Source organism: Furipterus horrens, unplaced genomic scaffold, assembly GCF_987537825.1.
Source record: "Furipterus horrens unplaced genomic scaffold, mFurHor1.1.pri manual_scaffold_6, whole genome shotgun sequence".
NCBI lineage: Eukaryota > Metazoa > Chordata > Mammalia > Chiroptera > Furipteridae > Furipterus > Furipterus horrens.
Window position 1 is genome coordinate 170698326 of NW_028327176.1, and position 25276 is coordinate 170723601.

A 25276-nucleotide genomic window follows, 5' to 3' on the forward strand; every position below is an offset into this window, starting at 1 on the left:
TTCCTTTTGTTTCCCCAGATTGTCTGCTATGCCCACGCCAGGCACACTTCCTGAATGATCTCATAGCTCATATGGCTAATTTCACCAAAATAATGTTACTCAAAACTGTTAGCCTAGGTTTTTCTCTCAGTTAGATAGCAACATATCCATCTCCACCTTGATGTTAAATTCAAAACCGGACTCGTCCTCTTCCCCGCCAGACTTCACTTAATAAGTGGCATACATTTGTCATGCCTGAAAATTGTGTCATCCTTGACTATCCATTCTTTATTATCACCTCACAGGAAATCTCTCAGTTTTACCTCCAGTACATCATCAAATCCTACTGACGTTTCCTAAACTTTTAAACCTGCTCATACCTTTTCTCATTACCCTCACCTTCTTCCAAAACACCATCCTTTCGTTCCTGGTCCTTCCGACTCTAGACTTTCCTCTTCTGGTCTCTACACAACTGTCAAAATAATGTTTCAAAATACAAATTCGATCATGTCCCTTATTATTTAAAACTCTCCAATGTATTTCCATTTCTCTTGGAACAAAGTCCAAATTCCTTACTATGATTAAAAGACCCTGTACTGTCTTTACTCTTTATCACTGCAAACCAGTTGAATTTGCTTTGGTCCCTGGAATGATTTATGCTTATTTTCACCCGTCTGTCTGTGTAGGTGCTAACATCTCGGCATGCAACAGTTTGCACCCCCTGTGCTCCCTCCTTTTATTAGAGTATCTCCTGCTCATCACAGGTATCCCTCCTTTTTATCAGAGCACCTCTTATTCTTAACACCTCATCTCAGTTGTAATTATCTTCAGAGAGGAATCTTAACTGAGTTAAAAATTTGGTGTTAATTTCTCTCCTGTATATGCCCAAATTACCCTGACTTCTTCATCACATTACTCATTCCATTGTATTGTAATCACATTTTTCATTTTTTCATTGTTTATATTCAGTACTAGACCATTTTGCCAATAAAAATATACTACTGCTATTTTAATTTCCTACTCACAAACTTTTAATAATCCCTCATTCGTTAATGAGTAAAGTTCAAATTCCAGATTTAATTTTGTATAATTTTACTCTAATCTGCTCTGTTGGGTTCATAATATGGTATTCCTTTTTCATATCCTATACTCCCATTATACTTAACTACAGGTTAGTGCCTCAACATAACATATGTCTACCTGGTTATGAAATCTCAGACTTTATGCGAAGTCCTCCCAAATTTCTCCTTGTGAAAGTAATCTTACCTTTCTTTGAATTTCTGTTATATCCTTTTTACCTTTAGAGACCTTGTTGCATCTTGCCTCTTATTACTATATAAGAACGTGAGTCTTACACTTGAAACCAAGTATATAACTTTTCAAGAAAGAGATCACATCTTATTGATTTCTGTCAACCCCAAAAGTATGTTGAACATATACTACTGGATTCTGCCAATAATATATATTTGATAAGTATTTCTTCAACAAATGTAATATCTGTAAGGTCACTAAGAAGTTTGTCTTCCTAGAGATACAAGAAAAAGAATGATATTTTTATTCCATTCATAGAGAAAATAGACAATTGAATTGTAAAGGAAAGAAAATGACTAAGAGTGGTCATTTCCATGAGTTGGGCTATTTAAGAAGAGGATTTGGGAAGAAAATGAGGAGTCTGAAATAAGGTAGCTCCTTTTAGATTATTCTTGTAACTAATATATTACAGAAAATGTGGTCACTTCAAATGTTCTTTTTCAAAGAACATTCCAAAGAATGCATTAAATAATGATGCCTCAGAAAACCAGTTAGTATTTTAAAGTCATTTTAGATGAAAATTACTGAGTTTTGTGGAAATGATTACATAGATATAGATGTAGATGTAGACATATATAGATCCTTAAAGTTTTGTCAAGCTGCAAGTGGTAAGGTTTTAGATCAGAGAGAGAAGAGTTGACAGTTACCTCCAGGAAACATTGACACTGTGTATTGAATTTGTTAAGACTTTTATAAGTAACAGAAAGCCAACTTAAATGACCATACACAATAGAGATCATTCATTAACTCATATAACTGAATGTTCACTTGGGTTGTATAACAAAATATCATAGTCTGGGTACATAAACAATAGAGATTGTTTTCTCACACTTCTGGAGAGTGGAAGTCCAAGATCCAAGTTTCAGCAGAGTGGGTGTGTGGTGAGAACTCTCTTCTGGCTTGCAAAAGTCACCCTTTGGCTATATCTTCCCATGATGGGGAGCGTTTTGGTATCTCTTCCTCTTCTTGGAAGAACACAGACCTATCAAGTTAGGGTACTACCTTTAAGACCTCATTTAACCCTTAATTACCTCATTGTGGGCTCCTTCGCCAAATACAGTCCCATGGGGCATTAGGGCTTCAACCTAGGAATTGGGGAAGCACAATTCAGTTCATAGCACTGACTACTGGAACTTGATTTCTGAGAGACTACCATCTTGGTCCTGCACCTACCTCTCTGCAGCTGCTCCTTTTTGGTCACCTTTGCTGGATTATCCTGTATTTCTCAATATTTAAACTTTGTAAGATTCCAGAGTTTAGACCTCAAGCCAATTCTCATTCCCCAACTGATTTCATGCCCTCTCATGGTCTCCAATACCATTTCATCGGCCCTTGGTCATCCAGAATTGTATTCAAACTGTACAGATTGATATTTGTATTTGGATGTCTCATTAATATTGTAGAAGGAACTTATTGTCTGATATGACTCTAATTCATGATGACTAAACTCAAATAGGTCTTTAGTACTCTTGGCTGTCTTATTATACTTCTCTGATAATTCCTGCTCTTTACTGTCTTGGATAACTATTTTATATCTTCTCTTCTCATACCTCCATTGTTTCTCCTCTCCTCTCTCTTAACCAATACTTCCTAAATTGGAAGTTACAGAGAACTTTCACCATCCTGCACCACCATCACAACCCACCTAATAGTATCTCTAGAATTTACTCTGCCTTCACTTCTGTCTCTATGGATGAATCAGCCATGCTCAATTCTAAAGCCCATCACTATATAGTACTGTTCCATTACTGCTGTAAGAAATTAACACAAACTTTTATCAGTTCATGGATCTGTAGGTGGGCGGGGCTAGGTATTCTGCCTACAGTCTCACAAGACTGAAAACAAGGTGTCAGCAGGGCTGTGTTCCTTTCTTGAGGCTCTGGGGAAGAATCCGTTTCCAAGTTCATTCAGGTTGTTGGCAGAATCCAATACCTTGCAAGCTGTAAGACTAAGGTGCCTGTTTCTTTTCTGGCTGGGGACAGCCTTTAGCCTTTAGCTACTAGAGGCCTCTCTCTGGTTCTTGTGCATGGGTTCTGCATCTCAGAGACAGACACAGTGTGTTGCATGCTTCTGATATTTAAAATTTCTCTTAACTTTTGCTGCTGCTGCATCTCTCTTCTGCTTCCCACCAGAGAAAGCTCTGCTTTAAAAGGCTCATATGATTAGTTTGAGCACACGCAGATAATCCAAGACAATCTCCCCCACTTTAGATACATAACCTCAATTATATCTGCTTACTTCCTTTTGCCAAGTCATATAATAAATTCAGATTCCACAGATTAGAATATGGACATCTTTGGAGGGTCATGCTGCCTATCACATACTCCATTTGTGCTCCAACAATTTTCTCCTCTCTCTTCTGCATCACTAATTATTTCTCTAACTATTAATGTACAAAATACTGATATTTCTCCATGTTAAAAATGCTCCCTTGACTCCACTCTCCTTCCAATTAGTGTCCCATTTCTTTGGGGGAAAAACACCTTGGAAGAATTGCCGATACTACCTGTTCCCAATTCTTCTCCTTTCATCCTTAGTTGATTTTCCACCCTTTTTACTATACCAAACCTGATTTGGACATGAATAATTGTACATTCTAAATTCAGGAGTCAATTATCAGTCTTCATCTAACTTTCATTTTACAAAGCTAATCATTGAGAATTTTATTTAGCTTCCAAGATACTACCCACTTGTTTTTTCTTACCTCTTGGAGGCTCTCTCTCAGTCTCCGTCACTGGTTTTTCCTCATATTTGTGACTACTTAATCTTGGCCTGCCTGGGGCTTTTCCAGCTGTATTCATTCCTTTGATAATCTCATTCAGTCTCATGGCTTTAAATACAATGCATATACAGTGACTTCAAATTTATATCCATAGTCCAAAACTGTCCCTTGCACTCCAGGTTGTATAATCAACTACCTACTCAACATCTCCATGTAGATATCTTATAGGCAAAGGTAACATGTCCACTGTCAAACTCTTTATCTTCCCCATAAAACCTGTTCCTCCCACTGTCTCTTGGTCGATCCAAGCTCCATTCTTGTGTTTGATGGAACCCAAAATTTCGGAAATATTATTGGCTCCTCTCCTTAATCTCCCTCCCTTATACCTAGCATCCAATCCATTTAACAAATCCTATTATTTCTAACACCAAAATATAATCAGAAGCTAATCACTTCTAGCCACCTCCACCAAAACCATCCTTGTCAACACCACCGTGACCTCTGGCTTGTTTTATTGCAGTATTAGTCCCCTTTCTTCCACTCCAGCCTCCACACAGTGATCTTGTTAAAATATAGTCAAATCCTCTCTCTCTCTGCTTTAATACCCTATTTATATCAGAACAAAAGCTCTATATCTTCTGCTCCTCTATACCCATTGCCATTCCCTACTGCTTACCAGCCACCTACCTCAGAACCTTTGTACTTGATGTTCTTGATGATCAGCCTGTGATGCTCTTCCTTGCTTCCTTCCCCATCTGCTTTCAGTCTTGTTCACATATTACCTTCTCAGTGAGACATTCCCTGGATACTCAATTTCAAATTGCAAGCTCCAATCTAACCAGTAACCCTTCCCTGTGTTATTTTATTCTCCACTGTAGTATAATTATTAAATATTCTATATAAATTTTTAATTTATTCTTATGGTCTTTCTCCCCTCAGAAGTATCAGAATTTCACAAGGGCACATGTATTTTTCTTTTCACTGCTTTGTTTCCAGCACTTAGAACAGCACCTGGTATGGAGTAGGCAATAGGCAATCAATAAGTGTTTGTTGCTGTTGAATGAAGGTCCAGATTCACCCTTTATTTCACCTCAAAACCAGGTTCTTCTCCCCATCTTGGCCAGAGCAATAAGTGGCAACTCTCTTCTGGCTGACTCAAGCCAGGACCCTGGGAATTATTTTTGATTCCTCCCTTTCTCTCAAACCTCACATATTGAAATCCTGCTCACTCTGTATGTATGCACACATACATCCAGAATCTGGCCTTACCTCCTCCACTGCTTTCACCCAACTTCAAGTTATTATTTCAGTGGCCTCATTATTGGTCCCCCTGCTTCTAGTCTTGCTGCCCTAGAGTCTATTTTACACACTGAAGAGAGAAGAACTCTCTTTATAATTTACGTCAAATCATAGGCATTTCTTAGTTCAAAACACTGAGGGGGCTTTCACCTCAGAATAAAGTCTAAAGCCTTTATATGGCCTTTAAGATACTTCCTGATATTGTCCCAGACATATCTCCTTGAATCCATTTCTTCCCTTTGTTCATTCTCTTCCAGCTCCTTTATTTCCCTTATTGCTCCTTGAATACGCCGAACATTCACCTGTCTTAGGCCTTTATGCTACTGTCTCTGTATGGAATTCAGAGATTCACCTGACCTGCTCAAAGTTACTTTATCAGAGTGCTTCTCTCATCATCATACCTCAGACAGCAAACACACACATACTCTCACATAGACACACACATGCTCTACTGTGTGCTCTTTTTTATTTTGAACCCCTTATTGCCAACTGACATTGCATATTTACTTAATTTTATTGCCTGTCTCCCCCCTTGCCGAAAATATAAACTACATAACAGCAGATGCTATCTCTTTTGCTCACCATCAAAGATGAACTCCCACAACTACAGGCTTGTTTAACCCTAGCATATAAGATCTTAGAGAGATATAAGTACCTTCTTTCTCCAAGAATCAGTACTAATATTTGAAAAAGGACTCCGGTTTTTTGTTTTTTGTTGTTGTTGTTGTTTGAGTTTTGTGCCTACCCCTAAAATATTTTCTGTGTCTAAAGCAAAGGAGAAATCTCATTGGCCACTCTGGGTCATGTGCCCCTTACAGGTCTATTGTGGGAGGTGGGGGTTGTGGAGAAGGCTATGCAATCCATAGATAGAGGAAGGAAAGTTTCCAGAAGAAAAAAAAAAATGAGGCTCTTTTAGCAGAATGAGGCGGGGGGAGAAGGGAGAGGCTATGGGGGAGGCAGAAACAACAGATGGCCATCACTGAGCCTTTCCAGAGTGGGAAGAGAATGACAAGGGGAAGCTGGGGTCCCTGGTAGGGAAAGTAGCCTTAAATAACTGTACCTTCACACCCTTTGGGAGTACATGCTGACACCCCAGGCGTGCCTGTATGGCATTATTGTGCCCTGCTTCTTGAATGACTCCCTGTGGGGAGTGCAGGAGGGATCTCCCTAGCATGAATAATCCTGACGCTGCACCACATAAACTGGAGGGAAGAGAAAAGCAGGGATCAGCAGCAGCATAAACATTGTTTCTGCTTTTCACCACATGTAATATTGTTCATCAGCTCGTGTGTGCAATTCTGCACCCATGGCTATAAAGATTAAGTTACAACTCATTTTTTGGTAAGGGGGAAAATGAATTAGTTCAAAAATAAGCAACCGTGTGAAGTGGGCATATGTACCTACACTCACATTTGGAAGAAATATAAACCTTGCTGCAATTGTTTGGCTCAGGGGGTTTTGTCTATTTTTTGCTTTTATTTTTGTGTTTTTGATACACCTCATTACAAGGCATTTAAAATCTTTTAAATGTATTCCTGAATATAGAAACTGTTTCTTGGGTTCTCCTGAGAGTGGAGCGCCTGGCTCACCATGGGCACACACACATTCTTCCCATAGTACAGTACTTTAAAATTAATAGCACATGCAGAGGAAAAACTAAACCCTTTGACGTCACTCTTGAAATGAGGAAACATAAACAGAAAAGGCTCCACTCCAGTAAGCTGCCAGAGTTGAAGCCGATTGGTCTCTGCCTTTCTAGCCTGTGGCAACTGACAGCACCTCCCAGCCTTGCAGGCCGGCTGCCTGCTCCCCCAGCAAGTCGGTGGGTCTGGCACTGCTGCAGGCTCGGCTGTGTCCCAGCACTTGTCTGGGAGAAAAGTATCTCTCCTTCCACCTCTCTGTGGATCTCTCTGTGTGTTTTTTTCTTTTCTTTTCTTTCTTTCTTTCTTTCTTTTTTTTTTTTTTTTTACTTAATTATATTCCTAATCGTGGATGAAGTTGCTGGATTCTGCAGCACAAGTCTTCATGAACAAGCAGCACTGCTCAGCGATTTCACGGCATTCAAAGGTCACAGAACTGCCACTATGGTTAAATGTCTTGTTTAATGGTTGAGGTAGGTACAACAAATTTAAGCGGCAAGCTCATTTTTCTTTGAGAGAGCAGAATCACAGAGAGATGGCAGGAGTTTATTTAAAGTGAACCTGTACATATATATTTTTTTTGGTCTGTGATTGTTACTACAATAATCAGCTTTTGAATTTCCTTCCCTTTTCTAGGCGAACTGACTAAACAATATCACTTACCCTGAATTAACTGTTTCATTCCAACCAGCTTAATGACAGACTCAGGCATTTTCACTGTACTTTGAGTCCCCACTGAGGAGGGCTGCTTCTCTTTTTCTTTTCTTTTCTTTCCTTTCCTTTCTATTCTTTTTTTTTTTTTTTAATGAATGCAATATTTCTTTTCCCATGTAAATCTTAGAGTTGGGTCATTTTTTCTTTTTGGTGGGACATTACTGGAAAATATTGGTAAAGAGATTAGTGGGGTTTGCAGAACAGGAAAAAGCAAATCAGTGTTTTTCTTGAGTTTGTCGTGTTGGTTGATAGCAGTCTTCAAGATGAAATTAGTAGGAAGAGAGAAAGAAGCTGGTAATGAGACTGAAGGTAGAAAAATCTATAGAAGATGCGCCAGAAAAATGAATTCTTGAGGAAAATGCACTTTACCACCTTGTTGCATTAAAAAAAAATGTTCTGAATTAGAAGTCAATAGTGGAGATGCAGGCACCGAGTTATATGATCAATGATTCAGGACTGATTATTTACAAAGGAAAATAAAAACTTCTTTATTAGCATGACAGATTTGTTGATTATCTTTTTCTCTACAACAGTTGAAATCAGAGTGAGATATTTAATTAGGGACTTTAAGTGATTGCGCTTGGGGACTTTTTAATCATTTATAGATGCATGCGCTGTAGCCAGACTGACTATTAAAACATTAGAGTAAATCTCTATGCACTGGAAGGCAGGCATATATGCATTTATATACAATAAACACACTAAATGCTGCAGGAAGCAGCGCAATGAAACATAGAGCTAATGTTGTTTTCAATAGCACGTTATTATTATGTGTCGAGGGGAACCCCTGCTAAAAAACATTCCTACCCAGGGTCAATTTTTGCAAAAGCAATTCAAGTAATATATGGTTAACATGGATTTCCTTATTACCCTTCTCAAAGTTATGCAATAGCAAGTAAGACAGGATTATGTGAAACCATTACTCTGTTTCCGAAATTTGTCACTTGATTTTTTTTTTTTTAAGGTTCCTATTCTCAACATTGAGAAACAGAAATTTTTAAAACTGGGTCATGTTAGCAGTCATATCAAGCAAGGTATCAAATGCACAGTACATTTCAAAGGGTTAACAACATTAACCACATAAGACTGTAATGTACCAAATTAAGAGCTGCAAAAATATTAGCTCTGAAATGCAGAGGATGTGCTGTGAATGGACAATTGCTTTTATGCAGCGCCTAGTGGGAAAACAAGGACTTTGTGTGTTGCAAATGCCTAACTGCAGCTCCTCCATTTCCTCTACTTTATCTTTTATTACTGGCTGGTGAAACAAAGACGGGTGTCAGTAGTCAAGTCTTGATTGACATTTTCTCTAATAAAATAAAGTTGCTTTTTGTCTCTAGTGGAAGCCCAAAGTTAACTAGTTACAATTCCAAAGCCTGTACCCTCTTTACAAGGATATTTACCTGACACTGTAAGCTGTCCCATTTCAGAGTGCACTGGCTCAGCTGAACAACATGAGACAAAAATCACTGCTGACTATAGGCCAGCAAATTAACTGAGAGAAACTCTCTTTTGAATTAAATTACTTAAGGCAAGGGTAGAAAAATCCAAACTGTATCAGGAACAGATATAACTTAGGGAAAATAATTGCACCAGTATATCTTTTAATGCCTTAAATGGTGCTCAGCACAAAGCTACCCATGGTCAGTTCTCAGTAAATACCTCATTACAATGTTTGCTGAGAATTTACTATCCTTCGTATAGGGTAAATTATTGAATCAAATATGGCATTTTCAATTGTCTTTGAAAAATGTTTTTAATGTTAGCCCAGCCTAAAGTATAAACTAGGCATCCACATATCAATGGTACAGAGGAGGAGAGCATTCCCAATGTTGACCTATGTTATTTTCAGCCACAAGATATCTTGCTCCAAACAGACACAAAAGTACAATGACCAAGTTTCCTCAAAGTGGGAATGTACCATTTGAAAAATGCTTCTGTCCAGTAATTAATTTTCTAAAGTCTGGTTTGTTCTTAGCCAGGCTCAAATCACAGGGGAGTTGCTTGTTGACTCGCAGAACATAGTGTTGGAAGAAATTTATTAAGTGGTAAATTAATCCCAAGCAAGACTAAAAGGACTTTATTATATTAAAGAGAACTGTCAAAATTAAGAATCAGAATAGACTTCAGAACATCTAAATGTACAAGCTAACAAGTATGCTAAGTCACAATGACTTTTGAGGAGTAACTTACTGAGAGACCCTCAATGTACAGAAATTCTTTTTCAAAGAATCTGTCGTCCTATGGATTTAGCTCATATATCCCAAGAGGTCTACAGACAAGTAGGAATCTCTCTTCTGAGAGACATACTGAGCTGAGGAAGAAGGGATTTGGCTTTTGAAAATGTGATGGGACCCTCTCTCTCAGTGCCTCCTTATGGTGGTTTCCCCATTTTACCTAAGAATGCACTGTGGGGAGCACTTCCGTCTATTGTATGGAAACAGCCTTGGGGTCAGCACCAGTGGCTTCTACAAGCATCCCAGGTGTCTTTATCAACATGCTAACTTTGATTCTAGAGATGTTGTGTACTTGGTAGATTAGCAGTCTTTAAAGTGGTTGATAAGGAAATTTGGCAGTGAGAAGGGGAAAATGGATGAAAAACCCAAACTGACTGAATATCTACTATGTACCAAGTAGTGTTAGAGATTTAAATGCAAAGAGTGAAATGTGTCCACATACTAGTGTGTCATCAAGCCCTTTACACTTTCCCCAGAATCATGTAGGTATCTAAATGATTTAATGTGTACTTAGAGAGGAACTGCAGGCCCTGCACTAAAGAGCACAGCCATCAGAGACCAAGGACAAGGGAGACATTTTCATTCAGGCTCTCACTAGTTGGGTGACTGAGCCACTTACTTACTCTTGACCTCAGTTTCATCATCTATAAAAGAAACCGGTTGTATTGGGTTATTTCCAACAATCCTTTTTATGTAAAAATTTTTATGGTATTCTTACTTTCAGCCTGGAGTTCTTTAAAAATTCCATGTATAAATAAATGTGCAAATGTCAAACCTTTATTCAAAAAACATGATTGCATGCTTTCAACATGTCAAGAGCTGTGCCTATTGAGGTGAAGTGAATAGAATAGAGAAGTAAACAATGGTTTGTGTCTTTAGAAAACATATATTCTAGTTGAACATATAAACAAATAGTGGAGTCTGTGCAGAGAAAAGGAAGAACAAAAAAGAGTTTGGGAGTGATGTAGTGATGAAGAAATAAAATGAAACGAAAGAGGTGACTATACAAATTGAAGTTCAAGAAAAATAATATTTATATCTATATATATTCTTATTTCTATTATTGTGATCTTTAATATTATCAATTGAAGACATTGTTATTTTTCTGAAATAATATATTTGTCATCGTGTCCTTAACAAATATAACAGTAAGGAGAGCAAAAGTTTTCTCGCCAGTTGATTAAGACACTGTACAGGCATGGTGAATTAAAACAGAGAACTTGAAACCACTCGGAATTGTAAAAAGCAGGAGTCCTTCAAAAACTCTGACAGCAGTCCCATCTGCAAGCAGCCATTGGGTACAAGCTAGCGAGGTTCACAGCTGTGACAGGCTTGAACACTGATTCCAGGTGGTGTCCTGGAAAATACCCTCAATGTCAGGAAACCTCACAGAATGGCTCAGAACTTCCAGAGACGCCCTGTGTGAATTAAGGCAAATTTCTTAAACTTCGGAGCCCTCCGTTCCCTTACCTTTAATATAAATACTGTTCGCATACTTCTAAGATGCCTTTCTCCTTTCCAATTTCTGTGCTTTTCCCTGGCAAGATTAATGGTGACATATTGCATTAATTTGTTTTTATTCAGCATCCTCTTCCATTCTTTATTTCCACCACTTTCCTTCATAGTTTGCCTTTACCCAGGTGTCCAAATTTACATAATTCTACCTCCATAATACTCTCATTTCCAAACAAAAACTAAACAAGGCCCTGAGTTTGGGGGAATTTCTCCCCAGAGGAACTCTTGCGCCCCAGCAAAGGTCACCTATTCTTGCCCCATTTCTCTCTGGGAAGGCTGACGTGCTTCTTCCTCCATGGTGCTGGCACTTCCTTTAGACAGTAAAGGGACATCCCTGTGTTCATTGTTTCTGGGGTCTTGAGTATTACACAGGGTCTTCTTCTTCAGTGCCAATCACTGTCCTAGATTTTCTATATTATTTCACTTATCTTCTCAACTCCAATTCTGGTGTCTTTAGAGAAAAAGTAAAAACATATGTTTTCATGCACAAAATGAGGGATTTAATCAAGCTCAAAGTTCCTTTCAGTTTTTATATGTGTCTAAGGCAACTTTGGGCCTGTTTTATGCCCAACTAATAGAGACCTTTCTCCATAAACGGAATGTACATATCTTATTGGTTAGAACTTTTTAACTATGTTTTCGGCTTAAGAATTGGTCAGTTTGATTTAATTTTTAATTAATTAAATATGCAAAATTTTTAATTATCCAAATAGTGCCCAGGGAAACCACACCTCACAGATAGACTTTCAGGATTAAAATGTACTGTGCTATCAGTTATTCACAAAACAGTAGGAAACACTATTTGTATTAAGATGTGTAGTTGTGCGGTAATACAGGCAACCAATGCTTCATTTTGATATGGTTTATTCATTCCTTGGTTTTTTAGAAGGGGGGAAAACGACTTTCATTTCCCCTTCTCATTATACCACTTGCCAGCTGTGTCCAGTCAGATGAAAGAACTCAGTCATTCACAAAAGTGTAGACGCATTTTCATAAAAGAGGATGCTACAGTAATACAGAGCTCTAAAGAATGCCTTGATTTAGAAAAGGTCATTACATTTTTTTTAAAAAAGTGTTTTCCGTGTAATCGAAATATGGTATTTTTCCATGTCTTTGAGACTAGTATTCTTGCTTTTTCAATTAAATGAAAACTGTTTTCAATTTGGTTTGTAGTTTGATTTGGAAAACATCGTAGTCGTTTTAGTTACCTAGTAATTTTTATTTTATATTTTTCTAGACCTTTATTATTGTGTTTGGAGTAAAGACTAATCTTTAAGTTAAAATAAAACAAAGGGGGTAAAGATAAAACAGAGGAATTTGTGAAATAGCAGTTTTGAATGACCAGAACTAACATTCTACTTTTCTTTATAAATCTCTTTTAATTATCCAAAAGTCATTAGTCATTTACAAATAAAGCAATGGCTTATAAATAAAATAATTGAGAAATATTGTCCTCTTTTTCGTTAATGCTTTGCTCTCAGGTTACCATGTATGGGTGCGTAAGAGAGAGACTGGGGCAGGGTCCTTCTTAGACTTGAAGACCAATCTATATGCAAGCCTTTTATGTGGTATTCACGTCAAAAAAAAAAAAAAAAAAAAAAGTAAGTTTGAGAACATAGCCTATTTAAAATAAATCAGATGCATTCTTGAACGCACTTTTGAAGGAGCAATGAACTTGTAGGCAAAAGCCCCAAATTCAAGTTTCCCATGTTAGTCTTACTACGAGTAATACTTTCACCAAGTTATGTAGCATTTTTCACCTTCAAGTCTGTAAAATGTATATATAAAGTGAGGTATCTTTCCTTTCTAAAATTTCTAGGATTTACTTACTGCACAGATGGACTGGTTTTAGATGTAATTAGTTACTTAGAGCATAGCACAAATATCAAGTCACTTCATTCTCAGAGCTTTCCTGATTGGAAAAGACACATTATGCCCATTTGAATGGCAAGGAAATTGCGCCTTATAGAGGTTATTAGAACTGGTATTCATGTATGAATGGCCCATGGATGTGGACAACAGTGTGGGAATTGACTGTGGGAGCAGGGGTGGGGGTGGGGCCTGAGGAGGGCAAAGGGGAAAAATTGGGACAATGGTAATAGAGTACCAATAAAAATAATAATAAAAAAGAAAAAAATTGGTATTTAATCCCAGGTTTTTAACATTTTTTTGTTTTTGTGTTTAAAATGCATTGTGTTAGAATTCATATTTAATTACTCTAAACATGAGTTAGAAAAAATATTTCCTTTTATTTTCAGATTATTTATTTACTTGCTTTTAAAGGGAGGAAAATGGAAGAAGAAAGAGAGAAACATCAATCAGTAGGCTCTTGCGCGCCCCCAGCTGGGGATCTGGCCTGCAAACCAGGCATGTGTCCTGACTGGAAATTTAACTGGCGACCTTTTAGTTCGCAGGCCATTGCTCAATTCACTGAGCCACACCAGCCAGGGCTACATTTTTAATTTTTTATATAAAATATAAAAATATCAACTTCAAAATGTTAAAGCAATCTAGTTGATATGTGTACACAGGAGGTTCCAATATACAGAGGAACAACAGTATTTCCTTTTAAATGCGTTTACCGTGGATAAATCTGACTCTTTAAACTGAAGTTTTGCTCTGAAGAGGCAGAAGGGTGTAATGGTGAACACTGTAGAATCTGGCACTCTTCATTGTGGTTCACTTAACTGCTCTATGATCCTAAGCAAGTTGCTTAATCTTTCTGGGGCTCACTCTGCTTATTTATAAGATGAAGGTGCTTATAGTATCTCCCTCATAAGACTGTTGAGAAGGTCAAATGAGTTTTATTTGTAAAGTGCTTAGAACTGTGTATGAAAGATAGTAAACACTGTGTGTGCATCATCTAGTAGTCTTTGCTTACAAATTACAAAAATTATTTCATAGAGTTGTAACTATATTTTGTATAGTGTTGGGTGCTTTAAACATTTAAGTGAAATACAGTTTTTAAATTTATTTTAACTGTATGTATTAAACTATAGCACACACACACAAAAATACCCAATATACAATTGTACAGAATGGTTCACTTATTGTAAGTGAATCTCTATGTAGCTGTTACCCAAGACAAAAAAATACTGTTATTACATTATTGCCACCACTGAAATCCCAGCATACCTCCTCCGTTCCTTCACTCACCATTACATCATTAGACTCATTAGGTTGTTGCACAAGGCAGTACAGTGGTACCTTGGTATTCATTCGTTAATTCGTTCTGGAATTCGTGACGACTGTCGAAACCAGCCAATGAGGAAGCATTTTCTCTTGAGGGGCGGCGACTCAGACAAGTTAAAGCAGGCGCGACAAGTCCCGAGCAAGCGCCCAGTACTGAAACATTTTTTGCTGATCGCAAACGCTGAGGACAGGGTTTGACCGGGTCTGAAGACAATGAGTACCGAGGTATGGCTGTATATTCTTTTTATTATTACTTAGTGTTTAATTATTTAAACATGCAACGATTTACTCGCCCATTCTACTGTGGAAAAAACATTTGAATTGTGTCTAGTTTTTAATATTATGAATAATGCTGCCCTGAGTATTCTTGTACCTGTTTTTTGGTACAGATGTAGGTATATTTCTGTTGAGGGTATACCTCGGAATAAACTGCTGGGCCACAGGGAATGTTTATGTTCAACTTTAGTAGAAAATTCAAAATTGCTCAAAGTGGTTAAAATAATGTACACTCCACCAGCAATTAACCTTAGATATTAGCATTTCTGGTAGGTGTGTAGTGATAGCTTATTGTGGCTTATGTTAGGTTTTTGTTAATTTCTCTCACTAATATCTTCTAGCTTGCCTCGTTGCCATCTTACACATTTCTTGCTAGATATATTATTAAGCACTCTATGTTTTTTGCTATTCTGAGGGGCATCTATTTGGATCAATTTTAACTTTTGGTAGTGATACACAGAAAAACAATTTTTTGTAAATTGATTTGTTGTTAGGAACCTTGCTAAAATCATTTATGAATTCTAATATTTTACCTATAGAATCTTTTTTTATTTTCTACATAGGTAATCATGCTATCCAAGAATAGTGGCAGTTACATATGTTCTTTTTCAGTACGGATGACTTTGTCTTTTTGTACTGGCTAAGGGTATCAGTGCCGATTTGAAGAGGTAATAGTGGGTTACACTGTACGGTTTTCCGTCTCAGAAGGAAAGCTCTCAACATTTTACCATTCAGTATTATATTCACTATAATATTTGGAAGTTTTATTCTTAGTTTGGTAAGAGTTTTTAACATGAGTGAATATTTGATTCATCATGTGTTCTTTCTGATATTCATCATGATTTTTCTCTAATTCTCTTGTAGCGGTGATTGATTTTACAATGTTAAACTTGAAGTCCTGACTAATCCCAATTTGGTCATGATATTTTTAAATCACTCATTACTTTGCTTCTGGATCGTTAATATTTTTTAGGATTTTGAAACTATGTTGATTAATAAAGGTTAGCATAAAATTATCTTTCCTGGTAACAATCTTATCAAAGTTCCACTCTGGGAGAATTTATATAAATCCATGTACTGGACCTGGCTGGTGTGGCTCAGTGGATTGAGCGCTGGCCTGCAGACTGAAAGGTTGCCAGTTCGATTCCCGGTCAGGGCACATGCCTGAATCCCCAGTTGGGGGCGTATGAGAGCCAACTGAGCGATGTTTCTCTTGCACACCACGCGCTGATGTTTCTCTCGCACGCTACGCACCGATGTTTCTCTTCCTCTTTCTCTGTCTCCTTTCCCCTCTAAAAAGAAATAAGTAAAATATTTTTAAAATAAAATAAAATAATAAAAATTTTTTGTTTGATATAGTCCCATTTGTTTATTTTTTCTTCTGTTTCCCTTGTCCAAGGAAACACATCAGATAAAATATTGCTATGAGAAATGTTCGAGATTTACTGCCTATGCTTTCTTCTAGAATTTTTATGGTTTTGTGTCTTACATTTAAGTCTTTAGTGTATTTTGAGTTTATTCTTGTGTATGGTGTAAGAAGGTGGTCTAGTTTTATTTTTGGCATGTATCTGTTCAATTTTCCCAGCACCATTTATTGAACAGACTGTCTTTATCCCCATTGTATGCTCTTGCTTCTTTTGTCAAATATTAATTGACGGTGTGGGTTTATTTCTGGGCTATCTGTTCTGTTTCATTGATGTACATGTCTGTTTTTATGCCAGTACCATGTGTTTTTATTACTACGCCTTATAGTATAGTTTGATATCAGGTAGCACGATTCCTCCAAATTTGTTCTTTCTCAAGGTTGTTGTGGCTATTCAGAGTCTTTTATGTTTTCATATATATTTTAGGAATATTTGTTTCAGTTCAGTGAAATATGCCATTGGCATCTTGATAGAAATTGCATTGAATCTATAGATTGCTGTAGGTGGTATGAACATTTTAAATGATGTTAATTCTTCCTGTTCATGAACACAGTATACACTTCCACTTATTTGTATCTTCTTCAGTTTCTTTCATCAGTGTCATAACTTTCCAAGTACAGGTCTCTTAATCTTTGGTTAAATTTGTTCCAAGGTATTTTATTTTTCTGATGAGATTGCAAAATGGATTGTTTTCCTAGTTTCTTTTTCTGATAGTTCATTATTGGTGTATAGAAAACAGCTGATTTTGGAATATTTATTTTGTAATGTGCTACTTTACTGAATTCATTTATCAGTTCCAGTAGTTTTCTGGAGGAATCTGTAGGGTTCTCTATACATATACATACAGTATCATGTCATCTGCAAATAATGAGTTTTAATTCTTTCTACCCAGTTTGGATGGCTTTTATTTCTTCTTCTTGCCTGATTGTTGTAGCTAGGACTTCCAGCACTATGTTTAATGAGAGTGGTGAAAGTGGACATCCCTGTCTTGTTTCTGATCTTAAGAGAAACACTTTTAGTTTTTGCCCATTGAGTATGATGTTGGCTATAGTTTTGTCATATATGGCCTTTATTGTGTTAAGGTATGTTCCCTCTACTTCTACTGTGCTGAAAGATTTTTTCACAAATGGGTGCAGGATTTTGTCAAAGGTTTTTCTGCATGTATTGATGTAATCATACGATTTTCACCCTTCAATTTGTTTATGGGGTGTATTATGTTAATTGATTTACAGATATCATACCAACCTTGCTTCACTGGAATAAATCCCACTTGATCATGGTGTATGATCTTTTATTACTGGATTCTGTTTTCTAATATTTTGTTGAGGATTTTAGCATCTATGTTCATCAGGAATATTGGCCTATAATTTTCTTCCTTTAGAGTGTCTGGTTTGGAAATTAGGAAAACCCTGGCCTCGTAAAATGAGCTTAGGAGTCTTCTGTCCTCTTGATTTTTTTTTCGCAATAATTTAAAAGGACAGGTGTTAGTTCTTCTTTGAATGTTTGGTAAAATTCACCTGTGAAGACATCCAGTCCAAAACTTTTGTATTTTTCTCAAAATTTATCCATTTTGTTGATATTTTCCAATTTGTTGGCATATCTTTTTCATAATATTTCCTGATAATTCTTTGTATTTCTGTGGTGTCAGTTGTTACCTCTCCTCTTTCATTCTGATTTTATTTAATTGGGTCCCCTCTCTTTCTTCTTTTTAATCATCACACAAGGATATGTTTATTGATCTTAGAGTGGGAGGAAAGGGGACAGACAGGGAGAGAGAGAGAGAGAAACATTGATGTGAGAGAGAAACATCTATCGGATGCCTCCTGTATGTGTCCTGACCAGGGATTGAACCTGCAACCTACTTCCTTTAAATGTAAAGTTAGATTGTTTGAGATTTTTGTTTGTTTGTTTCTTGAGATAGGCCTGTAATACTATGAATTTCCTTCTTAGGACTGCTTTCGATGTGTCCCATAAATTTTTGGTTGTTGTGTTCTCATTTTCATCTGTTTCAAGGTATCTTTTGATATCCTCCTTGATCTCATTGTTAATCCGTTCATTGTTTAGTAACATGTTATTTAGCCTCATGTGTTTGTACATTTTTGTTTTTTTCTCATGACACCTGGTTACTTTTGATGGAACAATAGACATTGCACATAAAAAATACGGAAGTAGCTTGAGGCTTAGTGTGGTATTGTCTTTCTCCAGATAGGATTTATATTTGCTTCTGCTATATTGCCAGTGGTAATAATAATCCTAATTGTTTTAGTCTGATTTTGTCAACACAAAATATGAATGTATATGATGTGCTTAAAACAGTGACTAACATTTAATAAGTACTATACAACTCTCTATTTTTTCTTTCATTGCATTTTTTAAGAGATGTGAAAAGAGAAAAAGGGAGAAAAGTATTAATAATAACATATATGGGATTAAAAACCTCTAGTATGCACCAAAAGTAAATTCTCGTTTTTTTCACTTTGTCTTTTATATCTGAAATAAACTTAAAAAAGGGAAGTTGTATTTATCAAAATCATGTAATAGGTAGATAAAAATAAATATATGTTCACCTTTCATATATCACTCTGGCCATTATAACCATTGTGTAAAATTTAAAAAATAATTACGATGTCATCAGTATAATTACTTATTTTGTAATTATTATTTGCCAATAGTACTTTAACAAACAGTATCATTTTGGAGATTGCTAATACATAAAGAAATCTTGAGTCAAAAGAACTACTTGAAATAAACAAATTTTCATTTGCACCTCACATTAGGATAGCTACTGGAATGTATCATTTGATTCTTGATAAATAGCTTTTCTGCATGGAAGCTAACATTGTCTTATACAGTAGCTAATATATATTAGCTATGATGAGCTGTTAGCAACTTTCCACATTGCTTCACAGTATATAGTTCCATACAAGCAAATCTAATGTCTCTGAATGAAAATGGTAGTCTCTGTGTGTGGTAGACACTCAAAGATTTTTTATTTTCAATATAGTAACTGTGTCGTTTGAAATGAGAAAAATTAATTACATGTATTTTATGTAGGTGTAAACAAAATACACCTGGTCATAAGCTGAGCTATGCTATAGTCAAATTCTGGTCTAGTTATGTAAAACCAGGTTTTTGATCTTCTGTATTTATCTGTTGCCTCTGGAAATTGTGTGGCTTTCTTGTGGTTTTTTGTTTTCTTAATACTTTATTCAGGTTTTTTTGGTGCTGGGGTATCTTTGAAACACAGATGAACATGAAGTCTTAGATAATAAATGCAAGATAGGCTGTCTTTAACTTAGAGTCTAATTACTACTTATGAACAATATACAAGAAGCTTCAACATATATTTTTAGAGGAGAAATATTAAATAGTTAAGAAAAATGTGTTTGATAATACTGCTCTATTAATTTTTAGTTTTCATATATTGTGATCTTTTTTCTTTTCAAACTAGAAATTTAAAAATTAGAATTTAAAAAGAACCAGTGCTAAATAATGTTTAAATATATTACTAAATATATACTAAAGCATGTTAAATTAAAAACATATTAAGTGGTTTTATAAAATATTTCTATTTTCAATTGATAATATACCTTACAGGTATTAAAATAATCTTGGCTTAATATTTAAGCCAAAACACTAAGTTTTATGTGTTACTCCATGCATTTTTTAAGTATATTTTATTGATTATGTTGTTACAGTAGTTCCAATTTTTTTCCTCTTTGCTTGTCTCTACCCTGCTTCCCTCCAGCATTCCCACCCCTCTTAGTTCATGTCCATGGGTTGTGCATATAAGTTCTTTGGCTTCAACTTTTCCTATAGTATTCTTAACTTTCCTCTGTCTATTTTGTACCAGTCGATTATGCTTCTTAATCCCTGCACCATTTCTCTATTTCTCCCTCTTCCCCCTCCCAACTGATAACCCTCCAAATAATCCCCATACCTATGATTCTGTTCCTATTATGCTTTGCTTAGGTGGATTTTGTTTTCATTTTTTAGATTCAGTTGTTGATAGTTGTGAGTTTGTTGTCATTTTAGTGTTCATACTTTCGATCTTCTTTTTCTTAAGTAAGTCCCTTTAACATTTCATATAATAATGGCTTGGTGATAATGAACTCTTTTAGCTTTACCTAGTCTGGGAAGCACTTCATCTGCCCTTCCATTCTAAATGATAGCTTTGCTGGATAGAGTCATCTTGGTTGTAGGTTCTTGCTTTTCATCACATTGAATACTGCTTGCCAGTCCCTTCTTGCCTGCAAAGTGTCTTTTGCTAAGTCAGCTGATAGTCTTATAAGCACCCCTTTGCAGGCAACTTTCCATATCTCTCTTGCTGCTTTTAGGATTCTCTTTTTATCTTTCACCTTTGGCATTTTAATCATGATGTGTTTTGGTGTGGTCCCCTCTGGGTCCAGCTCACCCAGGACTCTTCGTTCTTCCTGGATTTGTACATCTATTTCCTTCACAAAATTTGGGAAGTTTTCCTCCATTATTTTTTCTCATTATTTTTCAATTTCTTGCTCTTCCTCTTCTCTTTCTGGCACCCCCATGATTTGGATGTTGGCATGTTTAAAGTTGTCCCAGAGGTTCCCAAGCCTCTCCTCATTTTTTTTCAATTCTTATTTCCTTATTCTGCACTGGTTGACTGCTTTCTTTCACCTTATGTTCCAAATCATTGATTTGAACCCTGGTTTCCTTCCCTTCACCATTGGTTTTGTGTGGATTTTCCTTCATTTCATTTAGCATAGCCTTCACTTCTTCCCTTATGCATTTGCCATACTAAACCATATCTGTCAAGCCTGTGAGCATCTTTATCACCAGTGTTTAGAATTCTGTGTCTGTTAGGTTGGCTATCTCCTCATCTGTTAGGTTGGCTATCTCCTCATTGCTTAGTTCTCCCATTGGAACCTTGATCTGTTCCCCCTTTTTTGGGCCATACTTCTCTATCTCCTCATCTTGACAGGCTCCTGTGTTTGTTTGCCTCTGTGTCTTAAGCAGAGCTGTCGCTCCTACATTGTAAGGGACGGAGCCTTAGGGACTCGTCAGTACAAGGTGACCTGTTTCACCACGTTGTGGCACTGTATGTGCGGGAGGGTTCTGAGAGGGACAATGCCACTAGCCCAGCACTTGCCCCCCTTTCCAGCACTTCTCCCACTTCTGTATGGGACTGACACCCCTCCAGCTGTTGCCCTGCCCATCGTTCCCAGAGTGGGTGGGTCAGTGGATGTTCTAGGACCATGGGGGCCCTTTAAACAAACAGACTCTGCTGAGTAACTGCAGTTTCTGCCTCTGCCCCAGCCCCCACTGGTTTGCACAGTCAGAAGCAATGAGACTTTATTTTCCCTGGCTGCGCAGTCTGGTGAGGAGCTGGGAATGCTCCCCAGGTGTCCCTCCTGACTTTTTAAAATGTGTGACTATGCTTTCCACTGGCATGCCCCTGCCACCACTGCTGCCACCACCACACTGCATCCTTTCTGCCCCAGCTCTGCCCCTCCTACCTGTCTGGATGAGTATTTCTTCTTTATATCTTTGTTTGTTGTACTTTCATGCAGCTTGATTTTTCTGGAACTTCTGGTTGTCTCTAGTTTTGAGGTAGTTATATTCCTTCTTAGTTATGGAGGGAGACACAGCATGTCTGTCTACACCTCCATCTTGACCAGAAGGTCCTAAGGTGCATTTTTAAACTAAGTAGACATTTTTAGCTTTTGCACCTTATTGAGTAATAGCAAAGAGTTTTTACAAACTATTTAGTAACTAAATAGCAGTTATGCACATTTTTTAATTGCCACTTCCTCAAGTTCTTAAAGAAAGTTACATGAATTGTTATCTATTTTTAACACAACAGATATTTAGTGTTTCCTTCTTAAAGAAATGCTCAGAGGAGTCCATAGATGAATTTTTAAGCTGATTTAAATTTTTAAAAATTTACAAACCTAGTAATTTTGGCTCACCTTTAATTCATTCATGAGTTCTAAAGTAAGCAGGATGACTTCAATTATTTTCTAACTGTGAAAAGGGCCTAAAATTATGTCAGCCATCTCCAAAGAAATCTGATGTCATTACCTGAGTTAGGGTTTCAGGCTAAGTCCAGCAAAGATGAGTTTCAAATTCCTCATAGCTGAGGGTTCTCTGACCGTTGACCTTGACCTGGGCCATTGTTCCGCTGCCTGATGTTGGCTTAGCCATACTGACCATTTGCCTCTGGTCAAGCTAGTGGTTAAATATTTTGATTTTCACCCCTTTTGGTGCTTATATTTTATCAAGAGAATCGTCTGACAATTCAATATATAGAAACAATTTTAAAAGAATATCACTTGTAGGCACTGATGCAGATACCCAGAATTGTACCGTAATATGGTGTGGCTTCTCTGACTCTCTCCACGCTGCCCAGGCAGTATCACAGCTGTGCTCAGTATGTGATCCAAGTGAATTCTTACAAATGCTTAATTGAAATTGAATTTTACCTCAATATTTTATATTTTCCATTGTTTAATGTAGCTTCAATATCTTGAGTATGCTGGCTCAATCTGCCTGAGAGAAATAATCAGATGATTCTGTTTTCCCTGCCTCACAAGGTTGAATACACATGTGTGTCCTCATAAATAGACAGGTACAGTTACAGATACAGATATAGATATAATAGACATAAATATGGATATAGATAGATAAGTAGGTAGCTATAAATGTTAGGTCAAGCCAAGTCACTGAAATGAGCAATTTTTTAGCTCAAAACAAGTATCAGTAACTTCTTAGGGTTCAATTATGTATATACATATATATCTGTATACATGTATATATGTGTGTATACAAATACACATGTGGGAATGTATCGGCAGGTAATAAATCGTAAAGCTGCAGTCTTAGAAGGCAGAGGTAAAGTGTTATTTATGAGATGTCATCATGCTGAGATCATCACTGAAGTCCATGAACTGCAGAGAGATAAAGATAAAGAAGCTAGATACATCTGGCTTCTTTTCACTTTTCACTTTGCACATGCACACACACACACACACACACATGCACGTACACTTAGGACTTGGTTCAGTAGTGTATTGCATATGTGTCAGTTGAATAAAATAAATTGGAGGACAACTGACGAATTTCAAATTTTGTGGCTATCATCACCGCAGGTCATCACTGGTGTTATGGGGAATATGAGGGAGGAAGGATGAAGATGCAGAAGGGAGATGCAGGAGGAAGTTAGGGCTCTGTTTAGAACACATTAACTTTAGGAGGCAGGGTTCAGGGAAGAGATGAGGTCTGAACCTCGATTTATCAATGTATATGCTATTTAAAGCCTTGGCACCGGATGAGGTCACCTAGGAAGACAACGTAAATAGGAAGAGGGTGGAGGACTCAGCCTTCCACCAGCTTCCAGAGGTCAGGAGAGGAAGAAAAGCCAGGAAATTATTTAAACGCACATGCATCTGGTTTGTACATGGTGCTGCCTATATTATTGGAGTATTGCCAGAGCTTGTGCTTCAGAAGACTCTGTAGACATGAAAGCCTTTTTATACATTCCTGGTGGTGAGGGGCTGAGGCTTCCGGCTTGGATCCTGACGACAGGAATTTTCCAAACATACTTGAAGAGTAGTACAAAGAAAGTGTGGTATAAATATGCTGCTCCATATTTACTTTTAGGTGTTATTAGCATAATCATAGTTATATTTGGCCCCTAATAAGAGCTCAGTTGCTTTAAATTGTGACATTATTGTATATTTTCCTTCACTCTAAAAAACAAGCATCTTCAATTTACAGAGACACAGTTTAGAAAGATTTTTGTTTTGAAACAAAAGTCTAGAACTGTATAAGAATTATCCCATAAACATTATATTATTGTGACAGTTTGATATCCAGTCAGTCCAAAAGCCTACATAACCCAGAATGTGAAATCCAAGAGCCAAGAATACATAGCATAAAGGAGCAGGGTTTATGGAAATATTTGCTTCAACATCTTAAGATACCAGGAACATATTTTATTCTCCTCTTATTTGGGCCTGGCAAAGCAAGGCTAGAGAATTGCCTATTGGGTAGGGTGGTAGGAGGCAGAGAAAGATGCTCCTGTGGTCATGGTCACTTCTATACAAGGTAGTCAGTGTCTGCAAAAAGCATAGGTATGTGAACTGAGGAAAAGAATCCTGAGGAAAGACAGGAAACTAGAAATCTAGTCTTGGCTTTAACATTCACCTATTCTCTGATCCCAATGAAGTCACTACTCTTCTGTGCCTCAGTTGCCACTTACTTTATATTGGCTATAATAAGCCCTCTCAGTGTTATTTTAAGAAAAGGTTGTACACATACATATATACACATATCACGTTGCTATATACGTGTGTGCAAAATATGTGTTCCTGTGCAGCAGTGGGGATGACGGAAAGATCTAAGTAGCTGTTAACTACTGTTCATCATTAGTATTGTCTCCTAGGCTCATGCCATCTCTTTGATTTTTATTTTAATGAATGATCCTTAGGAAGATATGAATGGCTAGAATTTAATTATGTAGGGCAATAATAACAAATGGAATTTGAAAGGAAACAACTAATTCAAACAATTCAGAATAAGTTATATTCATAATAACATTGTGATTATGTCAGCTCATTAGCTCTTCATGTTTTTCCTAAAAGGTGCCTCAGTGAGTTGTCAAAATGATCTAATTCCAGCTTTTTAAAGGGCTTAAGTCCTTGCAGAGAAGAGTTCAATTGCCATACATTTTAATACAATCAGTAAGCATTCTTAAAATTTACTGTCAGAAAGCAGTCTAGAATTTTATTACAAATGGTTATTTACTATTTTAGTGCTGCTCCGTAGGCTGAGCCAGGGTGAATTCCTGTTTAAGATTTTGTAATTTTTTTCAATGACTTCCCAACAATGACATCACTCACATTTTTCTCGTGTAGTATTTTCCACATCATACACTGCTGTTGTCTTTTTAAGAATACTTTTAATTTCACACAAGAAATTGCCAAACAAAAA

At 36.8% G+C, this 25276-nt stretch overlaps 1 protein-coding gene across 1 annotated transcript in view; it reads left to right on the forward strand.

Annotated features, from left to right (window-relative positions):
• Positions 1–7298: 7298 nt before the first annotated feature.
• PDE7B (phosphodiesterase 7B) overlaps positions 7299–25276 on the forward strand; it is a 288623-nt gene continuing 270645 nt past the window's right edge. The window contains exon 1 of the mRNA XM_090279881.1: positions 7299–7424. Within this exon, the coding sequence (XP_090136007.1) occupies positions 7404–7424 (21 nt within the window). The 5' untranslated portion in view covers positions 7299–7403. The remainder of the gene's footprint in view (positions 7425–25276) is intronic.